This window comes from Megalops cyprinoides, chromosome 11 (genome assembly GCF_013368585.1).
Source record: "Megalops cyprinoides isolate fMegCyp1 chromosome 11, fMegCyp1.pri, whole genome shotgun sequence".
NCBI lineage: Eukaryota > Metazoa > Chordata > Actinopteri > Elopiformes > Megalopidae > Megalops > Megalops cyprinoides.
The window spans coordinates 4,934,716-4,960,060 of NC_050593.1; the positions used below are offsets into that span (position 1 = coordinate 4,934,716).

The window sequence follows — 25,345 nt, forward strand, 5'->3', positions numbered from 1 at the left end:
AAGAAAGCAGGTTTAGGAGAGCCCTCCATTCCTCTCCAATGACCAACTGCCTGCAGGTGTTCCTGATGGTCCACGGCTTGCAGATGTTCCTGATGCTCCACGGCCTAAAGGTATTCCTGATGGTCCGTGGCCTGAAAGTGTTCCTGATGCGCCATGGCCTGCAAATGCACTGCATTGTGGTGGCTGGTACTGGCCATTGTTCTGAAGCAGCAGGGGAGTGAATGCTGTTAATGGACCTGAAGCAGAGCAGTATCAGTGCTGTCCATGGTTCTGAAGCTCTAGACAGAACTTTCTATTGTGAACGCTGTGGCCAGATTGGTAGAGGTCCCCTACACACACAGAAACAGAGACACAGGCAGAGATTCAGACACAGAGACACACACACAGATGCAGACACACACACACAGACACACACACACACAATCACACACAGTTTTGTGCAGGTGAACACATCTACACCATCTTCTGGAGTTGTATATGATTGAACTATATTTTATCAGTTACAAAACAAAATATTTCCTTTACAACTCCTAGTGGGTGAGAAGGGCATCATTGGTGAGTGGCACCTCATGGCAATTATGTTGAAATTTGTAATAAGCATTCAGATTATAGCCTCAGAAGAACACAGAAAACCTCATCAGTGTTTTTCATAGAATTGCATGTTGGGCAATATGCAAATGCATATCCCTCCAATTAAACACTTGAATGAATATTCATCCAGTTCTGCCAGGGAAAGTTTCCACTGGAGTTTCAAAACCACAACTTTAGAAAACAAAAAGTTTTCAGTAGGGCGTTTTCCATACCACTTTAACTTTGGCATTTCAAAGCCCTCAAATTGTTGTTAGCTTTCCTTTAATATAGCACATTTTTTGTGTGGAAAGGACATAGAGATGGAAGAAAATGATGTGAAACCAAGCAACCCCTCGGATGAATTTAGAAGCGTCTCAGTGAAATGTATGTTAATGCATTGGATGTTAATGTAATATATGCCAGCTGTGCAGTGGTTTAAGCTGTACGCTTGTTTGGCCATCAAATTTCAAGCTGTCTACTTTTGAAAGGAGGGTTTTCAACACCCATTCTCATGATTGCACCCCCCCCCCAACTTCCCAAACAAGCAGGGTGCACCATACCTGTGAGATAATCAGAGTTCCCTTTTATGGAAGGTTTCACAGAGCCTACCTGGCCGTCATGGTACAGCATCCATCCATGCATGGACACAAAGAGGAGTGGCACACAAACTCAGAATGAGTAGGCTACCTTGGGGGTTCACGAGTTTGGCTGCTGGGCCAGCCAAGATTCTGGATTGTAACCTGTGCTGTGTGTGTATGTGTGTGTGTGTGTGTGTGCATTTTTTTTTTTACTACTGGAACCACCATTTGCACTCCTTGCATCTCCAAATGAGCGTGACATCAGAAAGACAATCCTTCATATCCTGGGGCACAAAATCCTGGGCCCTGTGAGCAGGGGCGGAGCCGATGGTTCATTGCAGAAGGGGGAGAGGACCTGTAGTGGGCCCTTGGCGATGCAAGACAGATGCAAGCGGAAACATATGGAGACGGAACGGCAGAACGGAGAGAAACGCAGATTACAATGAGGTATGCTATTTCAATACAACACATTGCGTGAGACCATTTTTAAATACCGTGGCTCCGTCAGCAGTGACAGTGATGGGAAATAAGACAGACAGCGATCGCCTAGTTCCTACTTTGGGACTCGAACAGAGGGTGTAATTTTTCTGTTTGTACACTTACACAAGAATACTGGACAGCAAATAAAGCTTTCTGTAACTATTGTGTCTCTGCTCATTCAAAATAGCTAAATATCACAGCTCCGTCAGCAGTGACGGTAATGGGAATAAAACAAGACAGCCGGAGATCGCCTAGTTCCTACTTTGGGACTCGAACAGAGGGTGTAATTTTTCTGTTTGGACACTTACACAAGGATACTGGACAGCTAATAATATTTTCTGTAACTCTATTGTGTCTCTGTTCATTCAAAATAAATATTGTGGTGAGAAGCTTAGCTAGGGGTTGGTCGAAATCATTATGCCCTCAGTCTGATTTTTTATTTTTTGCTGCAATCAAGACACACTAACAAACTTTATTTAAAGTATTCAACGAAACAACAAAAATCCATGTTCAGTCAGGCAGATTGGGCCCAAGGTGGGCCCCTTTGTAACTGGAAGAACTGTGGGCCTGGGGCAACCGCACCCTCTAAACGCGCAGCCCCCCCCCCCCCCCCACCCCCTCCGCTTGCTCCGCTACAGCCTGTGAGACACAGTTCAGATGTGTTTGTATATAGTATTACTACTACTACAAATAATAATAATAATAATAATAATTTTTCATTCCAAAATAACAGTATTTTTAAGTACAGCACAGTACTGTGAATCCTACATACATCCATATACATGGGATATAGGTGCAAATGCTAGAGAAGGAGGAATTTTGTGTACAGTTAATCATGATAAATACACCTGATATATTTTTGCCAGTCTGGCCTGCAGCATGATTCAGTACACCTGCAGCCACTTCAAATGGATTGCGTTTGAAATGTCTTTATAGTTTCATTTTGCTCGATGGGTATGTAAGTTGAACCACCTTGCCATATTTAACACACATGGTGTGATTTGATGCTGTATTTACATGTCATGCTTTAATTTAATTTATCAAATTTTTTATATAAAGTGTGAGAGGGTATTCATATTTCCTTGCAAGAATAAAATGATTATTGTTTGGAAAATTAAGTAAAACATGAAAATAACTTCTAGAAAATATGCCAACTAATAATGATTTTATGCTAATATGCCAATATATTTGTGGTTAAGAACCTCTATAGCACAACTACAACTGGAAGCATTAAATAATTTTTTTTTTGAAAAATCTGAAGCTGGAATTTCACTGTCAGTTGACCAAGTACATTACCGGTGCCTAAATATTTCAGAGGTTAACAACCTAGGCCACTACTTTCCTGATAAGTTTTATGACTATTTAATGAACAATATAGATAATATAGCTGTGAATTTGGAAGCACCTGCAAGAAATAGAACTAAACAAACCAAACAAAATTCTAATGTATTATTAAATTAATAGTAATAGGTTTAAAAGTCTGGAAAAAACAATACATACCTTCCGGGCACTCAATAAGGTGTTGTCAGTTAGAAGGATATGTTTGTATATATGCATGGCCTCAAGGCTTGCATGTTTAAAATGTAAACAAGTTTCCTTTCTGATAATGCAGGTCTACATCTCTGCTTCCTCCCTAATTCTAAAATAATGAGCACTGTTGTGTGCTTTGAAGACAAGATTCAGCAGCAGAAAACATTAAAGGTTGTCCACAGTTACAGTTGCTATGTTGTCTGCTTCCCCTCCAATGGGATGAGTCACAGCCATTTTAGCCAGTGGAGGATGAGAGCTTGCCTTTATCAGACAATTATTCTAAACTTGCTCTGTTCTTATTTGAGTGCACCTAATGCCTTTGTTACACTTTTCATGAAATCATTCGAGTAACATAAAAACCTCTTTGCGGCAATCACCATTATGTAATGTAATCCAAACTCTTTGCTATAATTAAAATGGTTAAAAGTGAAGTGCACAGAAATATCTGCCTGCCACATTAGACACGATTAAGTGGAAAGGAATAAGCTGCTGATGGGTAGCCCTGGCTGAAACTGGAAAGCTGGTAATCATAAAACAACAGAGTTAGGACCATTATCTATCTAGAATTAGGTAGATTATGTACCTCATTTGTGGCTTCCTGGCTGTCATCGATTTAAACTGTCTATGCATCTCAAGACTAAAGTTACCTGTTGTCTCTTTGTGACATATTTGTAAAGGTCTGTGCAGAGTAGTGTCAGCTCACAGCAGGTTGTCAGCTGAGACTGTGGAATGTGCATTTTTTCTTTCTTTTTCTTCCATGTATCCAGTGTCAAATGGGGAACCTCAGAGGCCTATAGCATTGAACAATCTCCACGGATGTTGCCAACCATGGACTTAACTGACATCAACGTCTGCTCTTCCCACAATCCCACTTCATAAATAGTTCACACTTTACACCTCTAGAATATCTCTCTTAACATTTGACCTGTTGGTAGATTAGTCACAAAAAGAACAGCAGAAAAAAACAGTCATGGTTCTTATCTGTAGAAAATGCACATTTTCTGTGCCAGCAATTGACAGTTCTTATACATTAAGTTTTCAGTGCACCCTGCTCTGAGAGAGTATAATTAATAAGTTATCCAGTTACAGAAAAACTTTGAAGATGAAGCATGTTCCATTTTCTCCTGTTTCTGAACCTGGAAAGGTGTTGAAAATAGCCCTGTATTTTAATAGCCATTCCTTGTAGGCTCCCGATCTTGACACATGGCAAAGCCTCCTCAGAATAGCAGCTGAAGGATCTTCCTGAGGATGGCTTTTGATGAATGGAGATTGAGTGTGCTGGCCCTAATGGATGGGGTTGCAGTTTGACTAGGCAATGCAAGTGAAAAGGCAAGACAAAGAGCCTCTGATGAATGGTCAGAAGATTAAAAGAAAGCCAATTCACCTTCTCTATCAAAGACAAAATTTGAAAATTGTGGTTTAAAATGTGCCTCAATGAAACAGTAGAATTACTAAACTCTGACATGCCCCCTGTGAAAAAATTAAACAACAACAATAAAAACAACAACAAAAACATGTCAATAGGAATGGGACAAGAAATAGCATTCACTTTTGCAGAACAGAGTTTATGCTTTTCCTTATATTTATTTATAAGCACCTAAAATTAAAAAAAAAAACACATTTAATCAAAGTCATAATGATGTTATCCTCACAATCTGAAAGCTGGTATCTTTAGAATTGTAAGAGGGAACAAAATATTTCAAGGCAATATTGAAACAAGAAGAATTTGTGTTTGTGCTGCTTTTTAAGCCATAACAACAACAATTTAGCTTGTCTTTCCCTGTTGTTTCTGATTCTGTTATGAGGCTTGCTTGTAAGGAAGTGTTACAGCTGTCGAGAGCTTACGCTGCATTTCTTGACAACATTGTACCACATGTATGTGGAAAGGAAAAATAGCAGATTAGTCTATTTCTGTAGAGTGTTAACTCTCTTTTGAAGAGAACCCTTACGGAATGAGCTGCAATGTGTATGTGCTTAAAATGCAGTCTTCAGGCTAACACTTAGATGTTTATTCCCCCCCCCCCTCGAAACCACACACACACACACACACACTTTAATGCCCACTGCGATCGTTGAGATGTGTGATATTAACGACTACTATATCTACAGCGCGGAAAACTCGGCGGTATATGCTGAGGATGTATGATCACGCGACGCTCAGCGCCTGCCTGCCTGCATATGACACTGAGGAATGGGTCTGCAGAGAAAATCTGTGTTCTCCGTAACAAAGTCTCTGCAGTTTGAACAGGAACAATTTTAAACACACAGCCAGCGGCACACTGTCTGCACGAACAATTCCAAAGCTTACAAGAGCAATGTGTCACTGTGAGAAAAAAAAAAAAACTAGACAAAACTAAAATTGTCAACTGCTTTACTGATACTATATATTGTGGTTAAAGGGATTATTCTGTTATATTTAAAGGTTTGGTTTGGTTCACAGAATAATGGGGAATATTCCAACAAGAACCCATGGGTCGTTTTCGTCAACATAATGTCTTGAATTAACCACGGGCTTTTAAACTCCCCGAAGATAACTGTGTTTGACATTTTGCGAAGGATTGCTTTTATATTTCCATTACACTTAGGCCTATTGTCAAGGGCGTAGGAGAGAGTTTGATATTGAGGGAGACACAACTTGTTATGAATTTTATGTCTATATAGGCTACATAATCCCAGTCCTTAAAGAAGCATATTTCTTGGCACCCTACAGTGAAATTGAACCTTCTTGTTTCAAGCCATCCTGATATTGTTTTATTCTTCAATCAAGATATATATATATATACATATATATATATATATATATATATATATATATATATATATATATATATATATATATATATATATATATATATAAAACATTTTTACAAATCTACGCAAATGTTTACTGTCCGGGTAGCTAACCTGTCTGAACACCACAGCTTCATCAGTTTCAGATATTACTGCGTAAAAATAAACAGCTATATCTATATGACTTGAAACTGAGGGGACAGTTTCACCCGTAACTAGGTTCAGGCTAATTTGCTGTCACAGTTTCAGTGGTCCTTCGAGCCGGATTGGTGCTGTTTCACTGGAAATGTCAGGCGCACCGGGTTCAGCCCCCTCATCCGCAAGCTGCTCTCGCCGTGAGACCAGTCGCCCGGTCCACCACGAGAGCTACGAGGTCCAGTATGTGGGGAAAAGCACCCACAGACCTGCGGACATCCATGCCAGTGAGCAGGAGGGACCGGCCGAGATGACCCCCCTCAGGACGCCAGAGAGGATTCCCCCAGTTCAGCAGAGCCCATCGCCCACGACCCCACAGAGTCGTGATAAAGTGGCGCAACAGCTCCTGGACACCATGAGGCTCCCTCTTCATGACCCGCCGATGGTGTACGAATGGCAGGTCCTTCCATTCGGCACCACCTGCAGCCCGTGTTGTGCCACCTTTGCTCTGCAGAAACATGTCCTGGACCATAGCCAGCCCACCGAAGATGTGCGCCACTCCATAGAGCGGTGTTTCTACGTGGACAACTGCCTGCAGAGCCTCCCCTCTCTCGACAAAGCCAAGCAGCTGGTGGACAAGCTGAGGGCCCTCCTGCTGACTGGTGGCTTTGAGATTCGCCAGTGGGCCAGCAATGCCCCCTCCGCGATCAGCCACCTACCAAAGGAGGCCAGGTCTGAAAGCAGTGAGCTGTGGCTCTCACAGAACCGCACAGACTTGCAGGAATCAACGCTGGGTCTGCACTGGAACTGCCAGAGTGACACCCTTAAATATAAGCACCGCCCGGTCAACTATGCAGTTCCCACAATGCGCAACATTTACAGGGTGCTCGCCAGCCAGTATGACCCCCTGGGGTACCTCATCCCCTTTACAACCCGAGCAAAGGTCCTGGTCCAACAGCTGTGGGACAAAGGACGTGATGGGGACGACCCCCTATTCCCAGGAGACCGGCTGAGAGCCTGGGAAACCTGGGAGGGTGAGTTAGTAGACCTGCCCCGGATTAGGCTTCGCCAATGTTATGTGTCGGCAGCAAAGGACAATCCATCAGACAGGAGAGAAGTCCACATATTCTGTGATGCCTCTGAACACACCTATGGTTCCGTGGCCTACTTGCGCTCAGAAGACGACCAGGGGCAGGTGGAAATCGCCTTCCTGATGGCCAGGTCTCGGGTGGCCCCCAAGCGGCAACTGTCCATGCCACGATTGGAACTGTGTGCCGCCCTAACTGGGGCCCAGCTTGCCAAACTGCTGCAGAACGAGCTCACCATTGAGGTCCAGCATGCCACCTTGTGGACAGACTCCACAACCGTCCTTTCATGGCTCCAGTCTGACTCCTGCAGGTTCAAGGTCTTCGTTGGAACACGGGTGGCTGAGATCCAGGAGCTCACTGATTACCGGGCTTGGCTCTACGTTGACTCAGCTAGCAACCCTGCAGACGACATTACCCGAGGCAAGTCGCTGCTTGAGCTAGCCGAACTCAACAGATGGAGCCAGGGACCACAGTTCCTCCACCAGACACCCGAGAGGTGGCCCATCAGACCAGCTGGATCCGAAGAAGAGGATGCTGAGAACTGCGGAGGCCCAGTTTCTGTGGGCTAGTATTGCTCAACACAAGCCCCTCCCTCCCAGATGCCAGTCAGTTCCGTAGCCTCCAAGAGCTACTAGACGCCACTGTACTGGCCCACCACGGAGCGGCCGGCCAAACTGGTGAACCGTCAGCTGCTAACTATCGTGACGCAGAAGCGCAACTCCTGAGGAAGGCTCAGCTGGACTGCTTCTCAGAAGAGCTCACTTGTTTAGAAGCGGGCAAGCCGGTGCCCCCCAGTAGCCACCTGTTAACCTTGTCCCGAGTTTGATAGCTCCCTCAAACTCATTCGAGTAGGAGGACGACTCCGGCAGAGCACCAACATGGACATGGAGGTCATGCACTCGATTGTGCTTGACCCAGCACACCCGGTCACAAAGCTCATCATCCAGCACCATGATGACCTGCTCCACCATCCTGGCCCCGAACGAGTCTTTGCGGAGATCCGGCTCGAAGGACCACTGAAACTGAGGGGGCAGTTTCACCTGTAACTAGATTCAGGCTAATTTGCTGTCACAGTGGGGTGTCGGTCAGGACACAGGAGTCAGGTTCCGGGTTCAGTTGTTTATTGGGGATTTGGAATGGGTGGATGTGAGGGTTTGTGTTGTATGTGTGTGTGGTTTCTTTGGCACAGACGCACACAACAACAGCATAATGCTTGGTCCCCAAAGGCGTGGTCTCCCCAGTTCTTCACCTCCCAGGTATTGTTGCGGTACTGAGGTGGGGGAGGTCACCACCACCTTTATATTGTCCCGTATCCCTGGCCCTATTGAGGCCCTGATTGGTGGCCAAAGGATACGGGCAGGTCCGAGGGCAAATGGTGACCTGGGGGCCGTCCTTGGGGGTGCGCCTGTGCCTCGAGTTACCTGTGGGGGTCCTGCTGATAAGGGGAGCAGCAGGACCGGTTTGGCCAGGTTTCAACTGAGTTGTAAACAAGTGCCTGTGAGAGGTGGGGGTGGTGCGCAAACAAAAGACAAAGACAGAAACAGAAACATGTGGCCCTTTTCTACATGACTGTTGGTTCCTCCTACTGTTTTGTCAGTTTACAGCCAACTATTCGGTCTGAACATTTAGGTTATCCATTTACATTCACGTTAGTGCCCAGCAAGCTAACACAACAGTTGACACAGAAATTGGTCCCCGGTTGTCAGCATAGCTTACTGAGCTGTGATACTCTGAATGTTCAGGTTACATAAGCACATAATTCAGTTAGCTGATACTAACTGTACCTCAGCAATGTCAGTGACAAAACAGCTGGCTAGCTAAGGTTAGCTTGTTCATTAACGATCAGCAAAATAAGTAGCAAGCTAACGTTATATATGAAAATTTACGACATACTCAAACAGGATACTGTTCAGTCGTAGGCTATAGAGAATTTGATACCAAAAACAGCGTGCGGCGAGTAGCTCAGAAAGAATACTTAGGCCTAATATGTCCTTAATTTGCAAAGGTGGTTACCTCCTGCACTCAATGTTTTTTAGGCCAGTGCTTTTTAAACAACTGTTGTAGCTAGCTGTGTCCTCCCAGTTAATCTGCTGTCTCAACGAGTGGGAGCCCTGAGTTATCTTCGAAAATAAAAACCTGTTAAATGGGTTTATTGTGCTTGAGGTCGTCGTTTAACAGGAATTCAACATATCCTGAAATCAAATTTTATTTAACGTAAAGTAGTTTCAACAGTAACCTACAGAAACTAGCTAGCTAATAGCCTAGGTGTCAGGCTCGGAGATCGGGACACAAACGCGGACCACAGGGTATACGGTTCCAAGCGTTTAATCGTAATCGGTAGGCAGTTCGTGGTACAGGGACAGGCAGGGTTCGAAAACACGGGGAAGCAGACCGGGGGCAGATCCAGAATCGGTAGTTGGGGCAGGCAGAGTCAGGAACCAGGCAGGCGAATGGCGTCAAACAGATCCGAATCGGCAGGCAGAAAACGAAGTCAGGAATCAGGCAGGAACGGCGACAGCAAACAAATCACGGGAACTAAAGCGGGGACGAGACAGGAAAAATCACTGAAACGAACTAGCAACAAGACAGAGACACGCAGGGAAGATGGGGTGACAGGGCAATGGGATGCAGGTGAGCAGGCAGGCAGGTGCAGGTAATGAGGAGATCAGGTGGGCGTAGACCAGGCAGGGAGCGGGGCGGGGCTGGAGCACAAGGAAAACAAAAGCACAGGTACGGGGAAAAACAAAAACACAGCGGCTTAAGGGGGCGGAGCCTTGACACTAGGCTACAATTGTTGTTGCCAAATTATTCAAAAGATGACTAACGTGAAACTGGTCGCTAAATAAATCCATACACGCCTATCACTATCATCTACCATACTTAAAGTAGTCTTTACTCCAAAAAACGATCTAATATCTGTTTTTTTTTTTCCTTTTCCCGGGTGGCGGGTCCATGTTTAAGGCTTAGATTAAAGTTGATTGTGCTTGCGTGTTTGTTGATAATGATCCAGTCAGTAAGTGACGCGCTCACAAAACGTGATCAGGGAGAACGATATTCCTTTTCCAAATTAAACTTTTATTCTAAATTTGCCGGTTGTTGTGACATGACACCCGAAGCGCCCGCAGATTTCCGTAGTTCTGAAACACTTCTAGAGGGACCGAAAGCTTACTTTAAAACGTGGTCAATTATTTTAAAATGTCGGACCACAAATATATGCCAACATGACAGATCTGATCAGCAAAAGTTTTTTTCACGCTCTCACTGTGACAGTATCATAATGTTTTAAAATTGTTCAGATACAAACACACACAATTTCCCTTCATCTGCGTGAACGCGGGTGGGACTGGACTCAACGCCGGATAAAATCGCATTAAACAATGTGATTACAATGTGACGAAATGTATTTGTTTCGACCCGATGTTAGGACGTGTGGGCTCAACAGTTCTTAAAATGTAAAGCACATAGGCACGAGCGCGCAAGCGCACGCACGCACACGTATATATGCAAACGGATTTACTGACACGTATTGTTTTAGTTGGTACTAGTCTTTGCTTCTACAATTCAGATGAAGCCTACTATATATTGACAAGTACAACGTTTAGAATGTCCACGTGAGAGGGAGAGGGAGAGAGTGAGGACGAGAGAGAGAAGAGAGGGGGTCTTGTGTTGAGTGTGCATTGTTCTTGGATCACCGTACGTCTTTAAGGGGACGGGAGTTCGTGTCTCTCTCATTTCAACAGTGGCAACCCCGCGTGCATTGCAGAAGACAGAACCCACTGGAACTGAAGCAACTGGAGGCAACGCATATCGGAGATACTTTCTAACGGATTGAGGATATAGCATCGCCTGGATAGCAGTTCTCTCTCTGCGGAGATGGAATCGCAATGCCTGTGTTGGACCCTTAGTTTCACGATGTTAAGTGTATTTACTTCTGCGCTGGCTGCCAATAATTGTAAGTAACGTATTTATCTCAGCTATTATGAAGGTTGGTGTCGGATTTGGCTAAACACTTGTCAGAATCTTATAGCATATTTTTACAAGTCTAGTTCAAGTTGTAATTGATATGGACAAGTTCATGCGTTTTAATGTAATTTCAATGAAAAAGAAAAAAAAATATTGCGAGCCTGCTATAGATTTATAGTGATACTCTTTAGTCATTCAGTAGTTATAGTTATTCATGTCTCTTTTATAATTTTAAATACGGTAGACCATTTATACAAAAATACTAGCATACACATCTTTAAAAATCGACAGTTGAATTAATTATTTCTGTGAGGTGAGATCCGGAGTAAACTGGAACGGGCAGAAGACTTGTCAAAGATGGCAACACATTTCTCATTTTATGCTAAGAAGATGCTATTTTTTAACCCTCGTCTTTCATGTTCGATAAATACGCGGACGGTGGAAATCTGTGCTTAGTCCATTGACTCGCATCACATTATCAATTGTATCAGCACGGTGGGACAGCAGAAATGTGCATTTGTAGTCATTCAGCTCTCAAAACTACGCTTGCATACCTTGCCACGCAGTCACCCGTCTTGCTTTTCACATGTTGGATTTAACCTCTGGGTTTTTTTTGTTGTTTATTTGTTTTGTTTTCGGTAGTAGGAGCAATTAGCAAACAACCACTAATTATAAAGTTTTTTTTTTTCGTCGACGAGACTGAATTGTAGTGTGGCGGGTCTGGTGTCGACAGATCACCTGTGACACGTCTTGGCTTGCAACTTGAAAGACAAAAATCTTTCATCCAATGACCGTCTCGTGTGGCATCCTTGTACCGTTTCCCACTGTTGGAAAATGACGTCGTGAGCTTGAACATGGCTGGGGATAATGTTGCGACCTGACTTTTGGTTTGTGCTGATAATAATATTGGTGATACTAGCAACTCTTCGAGTCGAAGAAATCCACTCCAATTCTCGGCTTGAAGTCACCTTTGCCACCTGTGTATGATATTTTTGGTCTGAACGATGACCGCGTGGACGTAAAATCACCGTTAGTCCACAACAAACACAACTCTCTTAAGGTTAAAGGAGTTAACTTTTGCATCGCGGTGTGGCATTATCGTCAATAGGGGTCACTATTCCCTACTGCCTACCCTCTGTAGTGCGGTGTACCTGGTTATAGCCATGAAATCATTGCGTTGGATCTCCAAACAAGTAGAGAAGATGTAAAGAGACAAACTCGCGTCATGCTAATGCAAAATAGAGGTGATCGTAGGAGCAGGTTTTATGTTGCTCGTTTAATTCTCTAACAGTAACAATATGCCCTGCTGTTGAAACTGTGATTTAATAACACTCTCTGGAAAATTGTATGTAGTTCACTCAGCAATTTTCAGATACAAAATTGGGTCATTAACTAGACTTATTGGGAGAAGAAGTCAATACGTGTTTTAGAACAAACCCCTAGGAAAGTCTTTAGTTGAAGGAATGAAGGAATAGACTTTAGGCTAATGGGCTTCAAAGACTGACTTGTCGATGTCTGGTGCAAACAAACCCTGAAACAGTGACCTTGTTTGTTTATTAAGTTGGTTTGCCATTTTCTTTCTTGATGATGTGTATTCCGCTGGCAGGCAATGGACTGTGTCTTTTTGAACAAATACATGAATGCGTATGGTTTTACACACTGACTTTCTATCCTGTCAGTAGAATTATGAAGGGATTTGTACAAACCGCGAAGCATTTTGTCCTCTCATTTGAGCAAAATACATATCAAAAATACTGACCTTTTGGATGTAAAACCTCCAGTGGCCACCAACATTTTAATTTTCAGCGTGAAAAGAAACAGGCAATGCATATAATTAAAATTGCTTCACAAACTTTAGGCCTTAGTCCTCCTAATAAGCCTGGTCTGGTTTATGTATAGATTACACATTATCCCATTAGCCCATCTCCACCCAAAAAAACCCAAAATGTACACACATGTAATCTAAGACAGAATAAAAATGACATTGAACATATTTGTATGTCCTACTCATTAAAATAAGTATAGCACTTTCAGTGCTCCAGGATCACGGTCATGATTTTAATTCATGCTTGGACAAAAAAAAATGACAACCATTAAAGCAGTGACGATAGCTTCACCATGAATGCGCAACTGTCTTCACAGGTATTCTACACTTCATTAAGGAGATGGTGCGAGAGCAGCACATCAGTTGGGAGTTGATTTGTGCCTGCTGTTTGGTCCCTGTGGCCAGGTGTAAGAGCAATGTGAGCGGGGGAGCAGTCCAGCTCTATGGCTCAGAGAGCTTTTCGATAATCCTGGGATTCCGCCAGTCACCCGCAGTTACAGTCTTCCTCTGGTCAGTGCGTCTAGCGGGGTCGCACACAGTCCGTTATGCATGGCTGCTCCTGAAGGCCTTCGACAGGCTCCAAGTGTCATTATTCACTGTCAGACGCTTCCTGTCAAAACCCACAACATTAGAACTTCGTTGTTCGTCTGTCTCCTCTTGCTTCGACACGGCCTGCCACTAATCGGATACAGAAGATCTGTTTCATGCACACAGGTGCCTGTGTCTGTGTTAGATGTTCTGAACGAGTGCTGTTGAGTCCCGTTTGTGCACTCAGTGCATGGCCATCAGAATGACTTAGAAAAGGTTACTCTGCTCTGTGGAAGGAAACAAAGAATGCGTGTCATCTCTTGAGGAGCAACTTAAGAGTCAGTGTGTTTTGCAAAAAGCAGGAGGAGCATGCAACCGGTGCCTCTGTTCAAGTGTGGACAGGCTTGGCTGCCATGGCAGGGCAGCACTGTCACAAAGTAAAAACTTTCCTGTCAGCTGTTGTGACATCCACAGTATTCAATTAATTGCTCAAAACAAGCTAAATCAGTGGATTGAGAGCTCAGCTGGAACAAAACTATCTTCAGTCCTGGGTCTAACTGACAGGGCCAAGGAACACTGTGGTAAGAAACTTGCAACAGCACATGCAGGCTCAGCTCTAACAGAGGAAGGACACACTGATACTGATCTTATGGGGCAATTGTGGCATGTCATTTTCTTCCCATTCTGGTTTTCTTCTGGCACTGGCAGAACATTCACTAGGTTAAATCACCTCAGCTACACACTGCCACTTGTCTGGCTAATGAGGTGATGTAATGCTTAGGCAACCAAATGCCTTGGAGTCTCACAATCAGTCAGAAAAGGTTGGTGCATCAAACTAATGCCAATAACATTTAGCCAGCATCCAGATTTTAAGTATAAATATGAGGAGAATTTGTTAATATGTGAAAGTATGCATCATACCACAGAAAAAGTATTTGCTTTCCTGACATTTCAGTCACATATTGCTAAGTATATATTGGAATATATGATACTTTTGGTTACACTCTACACAGTTACTGTACATGTATTGTACACATACTGAACTGTATGTGTACTAGAATATATGAATTAGCACATATTTCTTGACTGATTTTTAAGGAAATGTTCAGTTCTCCCTGTGATATACATTTTCCACAATCTCCATGGAATCATATGTTGATTACATATTGTTATCTATACTTATAGTGCTATACATACCTCCATGTCTCACTTGTTTGACAATGTTAAAACTATGGGAATTGTATTATTTCACTGAAAAAGCAAAAAACAGTTTAATTTGGTGCTTTGCACTTGATTAAACCAATACAAAGTGTAATACATTCAGACACATTATGAGCTTGTCCCTGATGTTCATTAATCAGGTCTAAATTAATGATATCAAGCTGAATCTCTTACCTTAATGAGAAAATAAGAATAATAAGTCAATGAGAAAATAAACTCATGAGAGTCCACTGCAAAATTTGAATCAATGAATTATCTTTTGGGTGGTAAAACAAAACAGTACAAAAGAAAAAGAACTGCTAATGTATTACAGTATGATAATAAGAGCTGCAGTTGTGTCCAGTTTTAATGCCATGCCAAGGTAATTAAGCTGATAATATTGTGTTGTGGGGCCAGTGGCTTGTTTTATCGTGCAATCAACACGTTATTCCTGCTGCCATCAGCACTGTCTGTTCGGGAGCCTGTAATTAGTTTTCTGTCCTCGTTTTAATTAACTGGGACAGAATTTGTCCTTGGGTGTAGCTCCTGCTGAACAGAATAAAGAGACAATCTTAGGGGCCCCAGACTTTTCTTTCTCCTCCCTGGAAAAAGAAAACAAACATTCTGTTGCCTTTGAAATTGATACACCTCTTTCTGTGTCTGACCCAGCACTGCATTGTAGCTATCCAGCAGTCATTTCTCTACCTGCTTTGAGAAGGCATGGAGTGTCATCGTCCCAGTTATACAGCACGCACCAATCATGTCAGTTCTCCATGTCCAGCTGCATGAAGACTTTCCTTTTTGACCTCTGGGGGTATGGGGGCAGGGTTCTTGCCTGCCTATCTGACATCATGTGTTAAGACACCTCTGTGTGACAAGGGCATGCTGTTAACTTTTCACTTCCCTCGCCCTTGCTTGTATTTTACACATAGTGCCTGATTGGTTAATAGACTGTCAGTCACACAGTTCTCTGAGAAATCGGAGGGGAAAAGGAGAAACAAAAAAAATGTGTGCTCTGGGATCTTATTTAGGAGTCCATGTGTTTTATTTCAAATAAAGAAAAGTATTTAGACAGTAAGCCAGTGTGATTGGCCTCGGCTGAGGAACATCATCCTGTCCCGCATGAGCAACAGTTCAAGGTTGAGCAGAGAATATTATATGATGAACTTGGCCGAAGCGAAATAGCGTGACACTCTCTGGACTGACACAGGAGTGTCATACATTAACAGTATTCTGGGCAGCCTGGGTTCCTTGGCTTTCATTCTCAGTTCCTTTCCAGGCACTGCCTTTCTCTGAGCATAGCAGTCGCATATGACAGTACAGCAAAGAAAAAAAATAATTATTATTATTATTATTTTATTATTATTAGCAGTAGTAGTAGTAATGGTAGTACTGGTAGTAATGGTAATAGCAGTAGTGTTTTGTACAGTGTGTTGTATAAAGCAATTGATGTATCCCACTCAGCATAAGCCTATATTATCACAGTCTATCACTTTCAGTTTTGAGTGGCAAACTGAGGCAGTGAGGTACCATTTTAAAATGATCAATACCCCTGCACTGGGGACTGACCCCTTGACATTCTGGGGGAGGGACAGATGACCACAAAAACACAGCACCAGAGGGATATTGGCAAGAGTATCTTTATATAAGCTTATGCCCAGCTGGAACAACAGGCTTAAACATGATGAGAATGCAGAGGTGATGCCTAGAATGGCCACATTAAGCAGTAGTCACAAAACTGTATTTGCACTTAATATTGATAGTCTGACAGCACATGTACAGCAATGTTTCTGATTTGTAAGACCCTCCCACCGTGCACATACACACACACACACACACACACACACACATATATATATATGCACATACAGTCCTTCCTGACAGAGAATTCTGACCTTTTCACAAAAGGGAGCTCTCCTACATCTCCTTTATTTCACACTTTATCTATTTATGTTTTTTTTCTTCTGAGTAAGGGCAAAAGCCCAGAGCTTTAAAAAGAAGGAAGGTGCGGCACTGGAAAGGAGAACATGATTTCGAAGGCTGCCTTGGGGCAGAAATGGCAGGGAGTTTATTTGAGGAAATTCCGTGGAAAGCAGGGCCGGCAACGTACTTCTCCGAGAAGGCCAGCGTCCAGCTGCGCGCTGCTCCCGATCCTGCCATCACCAGGGCCAGGCGACCCATTTTTGTCTTCCACTTTCTGGTGGGCTGTGGTTTGGATTGCTCAGTTGCTGTGCGGCTCTCCAACAGATGAATTTTCAGCCCGTGAGAGGCAAACGGTAACACTTTATCATCTCCCAAAATCGCAAAATGAAATCACAATAAGATAAATCCTCCAGGATGAAATGTATAAGGCTGGATGAAATGTATAAGGCTGCATTTTGTAATTTGCTAAGTGATTTTGCTAAGTGCTGGAATCAGAAGGATCAGAATGGCACTGGAAATGCACTTGTCAGCCAGGAAGGGCAGCCAAAGACAGCAGATGCTGCATTGAAATGGTCAGCTGGGGCAGAGGAAGGGTGGGGCTGTAGATTCCTTATTTCTCTACACAATGTGCCAACATCATTTTCTGTGGGGAAATGCAGACAATGAGCCAAATGGACAATAGGCACCTAGGATTGTTCTGTGAGAAAATGAAACTCAGGGAGAGTGTATGGTTGGACACAGCAAGCATTCATAAATCAGCCATGTGAGGATAATTTGCTGTATAATGTCCACCAGAACACTTTCCACATGGGTCATCTAGTTTTACCTGTTTCTTTATGCAATTTGCTGTTTTCTTTTGGCAATTGGATATAATCAACTATAACTTTTAAGTTCATGACAAGACAGACAAGAGCTCTTGGTGCCCATAATCCAACATTATTTCAGAGGCCTTTTTTCTTTACTTAAGGAGGTGTACATACCTCAATCTCCACATGCTATTTTAAACTGCATGCTTGGATGTCATCTTCTCTCTGACAGTTTGAATTTTTGAATGATGCTACACTGTGCAGTGGGGTGTGTCAGTCAAAGCAATACTGTCATCATTATTCAAATCATTACAGCATCTCCAAGGTCAGAATGATACAGATTGTAAGATGCCCAAGTGTGACAGTGGAGACCATACAGATGTTAATAAAATTGTTTTAGGAAGACTGGAAGAAAATAATGCTTTGTATTCTGACATTTGCTTGACATATCGTTGAGGCAGTTCCCTTATTTATTTGCTTTTGACAGATGGCTTCATCTTGGGTGACTCACATTTTCTTTTACACATTTCTACATTTTATCCATTATCCAGATAAATTCTTACTGAATAAATCCAAGTTCAGTAGTGTGACATAGGAGGCAATGGCAATACTCAATCCAGGGTATGACATATGAACACGCAACCTTCTGGTAAGACTGAGTCCATAACCAGCACACTTCCGATGGATAATCAAAAACAAATCAGAAGTCAAGAAACTTTCATTTAGTAGGTTTGGATTTCCATACAATCCAAGAGTGAAGATTGTGTTTGATGTGGTAATAGCAGTACTATATTTGGCTTGGAGTCTGACAAAAATATCACACCTGACCATGGGCCAGATTTTTTCACCCCTCAGTTGGCTGTCATAAACAGTGAAAAGAAAGAAAAGGGGTGATGTTCTGAATAGCTGAGATGAAAAGGAAATGGAAGGTGGGATGGACCTGGATTGTCTACATTTGCATATTTGTGTAGGGATTGTCTAAAATTCTCCTTCTAAATCATTGTTTTGAATTTCATTTTTTTTCTGTATGTTAATGGTGATTTTCTGTCCTCTTTCTTGGATTACTGGACTCAATCTGATCTCTTAACTCAGTCATATATCTGGAATCAGTTCTGAGTCCATCTGGTTCTGGTTTACTCTTGGTTGCATTTCATGCAGAAACACTGAGGCTACCTAGGTGTTGACACACAGCTGGCACACTGTCATATGTGCATTTTACCTGGAAAACGTTTTAACCCTGAACTGCTAAATCTGCTGTGGCAAGATGTTCCATACATGGAAATTTGGCAAACTTTGGACTGTTTTGACAAGTCAGGTCAAACTGAATAAAAAAAAAAATTATTTGCTGGATTCAGTGAGGGAGCTGGTCTGATTACTGAATATCTTTGTGGTGATACTCAGTAATATAGTGTGGGTGATGTAATAACCTTTTCATAATTAAACAACAAAGCCACACACCTTTCAAAATCCATGCAAATATTATTTTGTGGCATATTTTACATTTGAAAAGGCAGTTCTGTTCAGAATGGAAATATAAAATAATATAAAAAATGTAGCACTCATTTAAATTGATCAACTACAGACAAATATCTCCAATGATAAGACAAAGCCAAAATTTATTGTGAGAGAAAACAAGGATTAGAAGTAGCAATTTTAATATGATGGGTTAAAAGTAGCTTATAAACATTTTGTTATTTTGGATAGATTGTACAGTATTCCAAGCAAAGTTGCCTCCCCTTTTCAAATCCCACAGAAGGCAATTCAAAATTATACTCATAATAATTCAATGTTACAAAAATGGCTCGCAAAACAACAGCAACAAAAAATGTAAGCAATGCCATGGAAATAAGTGATGCTCTGGAGATACATCCTCTCAGACTGGATTATGGGTATTATTTGATAAATACAGTGTCAGTAGCACCAAATGTCCCATTTCTAATCTAATTATTTACATACTGGTAGTGCTCTATCCATTTAATATAGTATGTATGCTTGAAATAGCAGTCATAGGGTTGCCAACTGTCACATAAAATACGTAATCATCCCGTAATTGTAAATGAAAAGACGTGTTCCGTATTGAACTGATACGGGACGCGCTTTGTTCCGCATTTTTGAGAATCAATTCAATGCAAATCTATGGGAGAGAAATATTACAGAAATAAGACAGGGCAATTTATATGAGATAGAAGGAAACCCTGCTGCTTTCCCTCAGCCTGTCTGTCATGTTATGTTCACTACCCAAACAGAGAATGCGCTTCTCATTGGTCGTGATATGCCTGACAGCGCTAATGATTAAAATTCTCTCATAATACCAGGTTTGTTTTATTCAAAATTAGGGCTGAACGAATAAAATGATAACAATAATTATCGTGATATAATTTTCCTCGATAGAAATATAACAAATGTTCGATAAATGTTCGATATAATTACTATGCTTAGATAGCATGCACAGAAATGAATCGTGAACTGCCAATCATGTCGCAGGAATAGAGGTATGCATTGCGCACGTTAGGTTGCATGGTGAGAGGTATAAATTCAGGCTAGCACATGGTATTGTTTACAAACACAGTGGTTGACAGGCTTGTAGTTGGAGCGGAATAAGAAAAATAAGCGAAATGAGCGACACCGAAGAAAAAGCAGTGCCCATGACCAGCTCGAAAGACGAAGACATCATCGACAAGAAACGTCGAGAAACTTCGATATTTTGGCTATTTACAATCCAACAAAAAACAGAGCAGCGTGCACTGCAAACTGTGCTGAAGGTACGTGCCATTAAAGACAGGCAACACCACAAACCTGTTTCATCATTTGAAACAATATCACCCGTTAGAACACACAGCAATTTCCAGCCTTATGACAAAAAACGAAAAGACACAAAGGCATCACAAATGCAGTTGCATATTGCATTGCAAAAGACACGCTTCCCATTAGCACTGTCAAAAATGAGGGATTCAAGAAGCTTATCAGAGTCCATCAAATGTACTTTTTATATACACTATATGGACAAAGGTATTTGGCCACACCTGTTTTTCAGGGTTTGGGCTATCTCCAGTGAAGGGCAATCTTAATGCTTCAGCATACCAAGACATTTTGGACAATGCTATGCTTCCAACTTTGTGGCAACAGTTTGGGGAAGGCCCTTTTCTATTCCAACATGACTGTGCCCCAGTGCACAAAGCAAGGACTATAAAGACATGGTTTGAATTGGGTGTGGAAGAACTTGACTGGCCCGCACAGAGCCCTGACCTCAACCCCATCGAGCACCTTTGGGATGAACTGGAATGGAGATTGCAAGCCAGGCCTTCTCGTCCAACATCAGTGCCTGACCTCATAAATGCTCTATAGATGAATGGGCACAAATTCCCACAGAAACACTCCAAAATCTTGTGGAAAGCCTTCCAAGAAGAGTGGAAGCTGTTATAGCTGCAAAAGGGGGACCAACTCCATATTAAAGTATATGTATTTGAATACAATGTCATTACAGTCCCTGTTGGTGTAATGGTCAGGCGTCCGAATACTTTTGTCCATATAGCGTATATTGTTTTTCTTAAAATACAGTTCTGTTTTATTCTAAAGAATGAGAAAATAATATATGTTAAACTGTTGTTTTGCACAGCCCAAATAAAATTCTTGAATGATAATCTGTTACACACGTATTCCTATTGCGCAAAAATACAAAACTGATCAAATTCAGGTTTGTGTGTTTGCTTGTCTTAATACATGGGCCTATAGATACATGTCTGGTAAATGGTTGAAGCCATTGCAGTTTCCTTGATGTGATTATGTATGGTATGGATAGGACTTCTCACAACCAAGTATGTGGGCATTTTTATATTATATCTTTAGATACAGTAAGTCTACTACTGAAGGGTAGTGCAGGTGTAAGACCCATTATATTTGTTATAGGTCCACAGTAGTCGGAGCTCCTCAGTCCACCCTAGTTAGACAGGAGAGAGAGAACTTGTAGTTTCGTACTGCTGGTTTGACCCACTCTTCTTCAAAATCAGCCCATGCAAATGGACGGTAGCTAACAGTAGGTAACGGTAGCTAACAGTTGAATGCTGCTGCTACCCTACTTCCTCACAATAACCAGGCTGTGAGTAATCAACAAAAACACAGTGGAAGATGAAACATGAATCATCCCCTTTACTGTATTTTTCTCGCTCTCTCCTTATTTCCTGGGAAGAGATTAAGGTCTGTGCCTCATTAGTAAGTTTTTGTGTTTCATCTGTCTTCAGCAGGCAGCAGCTCTCTGTCCAAGAGCATCTGCCTCAGCCATCATGGTGGGGAGAGAGAGTGACAGGCAAATCTAAAGATAGCCCCATGGGAAATCACCTGCATCTGCACAGGCGAATCCGCTTTTTACCCTCCTCATGCAGGGGAGCCATTTACTCATTAGGTAACCTCCTCTGAACTCAGAATGAAAGGGAGTTGGGGCCACCAGGGGACAGGGTGGCCATTGGATCCTGCCTCTGAGGGCTGGATGCCTCCCACAGATTAAAGGGAAGGCCAGGAAGGTGGAGTGACCAGATTTAATGAGACAAATGAGGTAGCCCAGCTTCTGAGGGAACCAAACAAACTGAAACAAAGCAACTACAAAGATGCAGACTCAAAAAGCGATCTTAAAGGCATTGATGGAGGTTTCAGAAGGATCCATAATCCATATAAAGTGTTTGGTTGGATACACTGAGAATGTGTGAAATTGCCTTGTGAGGATGACAGACCTGATGAGTGGTTAGTGCATAAAGCTTATTTTCCTTTTTCAAATATTAGGGGTGAGGGGTGAGGGAGGAGGAGGGGGGGGGGGGTTTCATACAAATAATTGACAGTTCAGTGGTCCCAGGAATTGATGAAAATATTGCAGAAGAGCTCAAACACACAATTACTTCAGTTTTTTATTATAAATATATGCACAAACACACACACCACACACACACACACACACACACACAGCTGCAGGCATCCATTAACATGATGCCCACTCTAGGCCAGTGTGTAGAGTTTCTTTTGAATGTACACATTTGCTCTACGTTCAGACTATGTTGGACCATCTACTGTAGCAGCATTCTGTGCGAGTCTGCCATTCCCCCTTTGCTAAAGACACTTCTGCAAGACAGATTAGCAGAGGGCTCGCTGGTTTGTGATGCATCAAAAATGGTACTGTGAATGTGACCTTCGCACTGTTCACTCTGAGCTTTAAGAAAGTGGCTGAGGTTATCAGTGTTTGTGTGTGGGATGAGCAGGGGATGAAAAAATGCTGCTCTCAGTCATGTTCCCCAAGGACAGTTTTAAGAATGAACAGGATTGCTTTAGACTTTGACACATCACAGACTGACAGCCTTTTGATAACCTATTGACATAAGATACATGTCATGAATTCCCTGTGGCTGATGCAGTTTACAGTTGGTAATTTTTAATTAACATCAGGTGTTAATGGAAAAAAGAGAGAGAAAGAGTGGTCACTGCTGCTTGTGACTCCTTTCAAAGCTTTAAGCAAAATTGAAGTTAGGGAGGTCTTTGGTGCAGGCTCACTGGCTTATTAGCCTGAACTTAGAGTAATGCTTTTAAATACGTGTTATGATGTGTTTGGTCAGACTTTTGCAGTTTCCATAATTAACATCATGTCTGTGGCCTGAAAAACTGCTCCTTCTGAACCAATTCAAGCCAATTCAGTCCAATTCAAATCAATTAAATTTTATTTGTATAGGGCTTTTTACAACACAAGTTGTCACAAAGCAGCTTTACATTGTGCAGACGCCGCTAATGCTAGGACCAAACATGACTGTCATGTATGAATACTCAATTTATGCTTAGTATTTCTGAGAATGTGAGAATGCAGCATTCTCAATGAAATGATAATTGAATGACAATTTAAATAATTACTCCAGCGCTGAACATAATAATGGAGCATTCAGCTAAAATGACTATCGCATGCAATAATTAGTTATAGGTCTGTTCGATGTGCAGGCGATCAGAATTGATAACCCTAACTCTAAGTAGTGCCCAAGTTCTTCAACTAATTCTACACTTTTATCGGAGACAGTGGGCACAAATGAGGCACAATAGGCTGTGTCTATTTTTTTCCTCTTTTCCTTCACCTCAATTGAAACCAGTTCTGTCTGTGCATTCTCAAGGTACACGTTTCCACTGATTCTGTCCATGCAAGGCAAATAATGACCTTCCAAACAGCACTTCCTACTAGATCCTGCTCTGAAAAAGAAACTGAATGTCTGTCAGCATTGAGTGCCACACCACACTTGTTACCAGAGGTACCTCACTATCCCTTTTTTCAGGAGGGTGAAATGGCCAGGATATTTGAAGACATGCAAATTTGCAAATTAACATCGACAGAGTGCTCCAGATCCAGTAAACGTGCTTTCCCCAAAGTGCTGAGGCTGGCACAAACGTCCTCATGGATTCACTTTCTGGCTCTGAGCTACCGCTGTGCCACGTGACTTTACCCTCCAGCCTGTCAGTCATGGTGGGAAGGGACATTTTCGGTTCAGGGTAATCTGTGTGCCCCCTGGAGAGAGAAGACCCAGTCGCAGTGAGAATGATAATGCTAATAACTGCAGTGAGCCAAAACATGCGTGCCACTCTACAGTAAGCATATCTTCGTAAAGAGTGCAGGCCACATTTGTAAGGAACGTGTAACAAGTGCACAGCAGCTACACAGAGCGTTAATAATGCTTCAATCAAAGTGGCATAGGGTGTTATTGAACTGTGTGCATGATGAAGATGTGTTTTTAAACTGTTAACATCTGCAAAATCTGAGGGTCAAATGGACAAAACCAGACAGAACTGGTTTTGCCACATATCGTATAACTATAATTATAGTGATTGCTTTTACAGTTTTTTGTGTGTATGTTGTGCTAAACAGTTTTAACTGTGTAAGTCTAACCAGTCAGTGCTATTTACAATAATGCAGAGGTAAGGAAGGGATAGAGTGCAAAGAAGAATGAAAACTAACTATGGCATGACTGCTAGTAAGTGGCAGATCTCTGTTGTTAAAATTTGTAGTTATCGGTTTTAACCTTATCAGGCCTTAGGCCTTGCATCCATGCAAACACTATGCATGCAATATAGTCATTCAAAAGAGAAATGTCCCAAATATGGACATGTTCACACCCATCCCTGTGCAACTTGCTGCAGTCATGGATGAGCACATCATCTCATGAGTTAATGATGGGGTGATCTGAATGGCCATTCATAAAGTTCTTGTGCTGGTATCAGCAGGAGTGAGATGGGTGCTGCAGGGGTCACACTGATACAAACATGATCTTCTACAATACTGAGTTTCCCTGGTTGCTTTGCAGGGAAATCTGCCCGTTTTTGCTGCTTTAAAACTGAGATGACTGCGGTACGCCTGCTGCCATTTTACCTGGATCCATGTTGTGCAGATTCCTTGGCCTTTGGGTCATGTAGATCAGCTGATCCATTGGGCTCAACAATTAGGATGGGCCTTCCAGAGGATATGAAGATCAGGGCATATATGCACAATTCTTCCATAAAGGCAACCTGTTTTCTGGTTTCAGTGCTCTCTTTGCCTGGAACTGTCATCCTTTTTACATTATATTATGGTTGTTTGGGAGACACTCCCATCCAGAGCAACTTATATAATTAACACCTTTTACTCCTTATTTATGCAACTGGATATTAACTACTGGATATATGCAATTTGGGTTATTTACCTTGCCCTGGAGCATGACAGCAATGCTCCACCAGGTAGCTCAGCTGGGAAGCTTTGGGTTCCTGATCCTTATCACTAATCCACACTGCTGCTGCCTGTGTTACTACACTGCGGTTCTGTACATGTGTTTGTGCTGTCTGTGTATGTGCTTTGCTGACGTGTGCTGTGTCCACGCTGTCGGCAGTTTGCGTGCCTGTTGTACTGATTTTGGAGCTCCGTGCACTCCTCGTGCTCATGCA

At 42.4% G+C, this 25,345-nt stretch overlaps 1 protein-coding gene across 1 annotated transcript in view; it reads left to right on the top strand.

Moving 5' to 3' along the window:
• Positions 1 to 10,718: 10,718 nt before the first annotated feature.
• The window catches only part of LOC118785559 (contactin-associated protein-like 5), a 105,486-nt gene continuing 90,859 nt past the window's right edge, over positions 10,719 to 25,345 (top strand). The window contains exon 1 of the mRNA XM_036540311.1: positions 10,719 to 11,123. Coding sequence (XP_036396204.1) covers positions 11,045 to 11,123 — 79 coding nt within the window. The 5' untranslated portion in view covers positions 10,719 to 11,044. The remainder of the gene's footprint in view (positions 11,124 to 25,345) is intronic.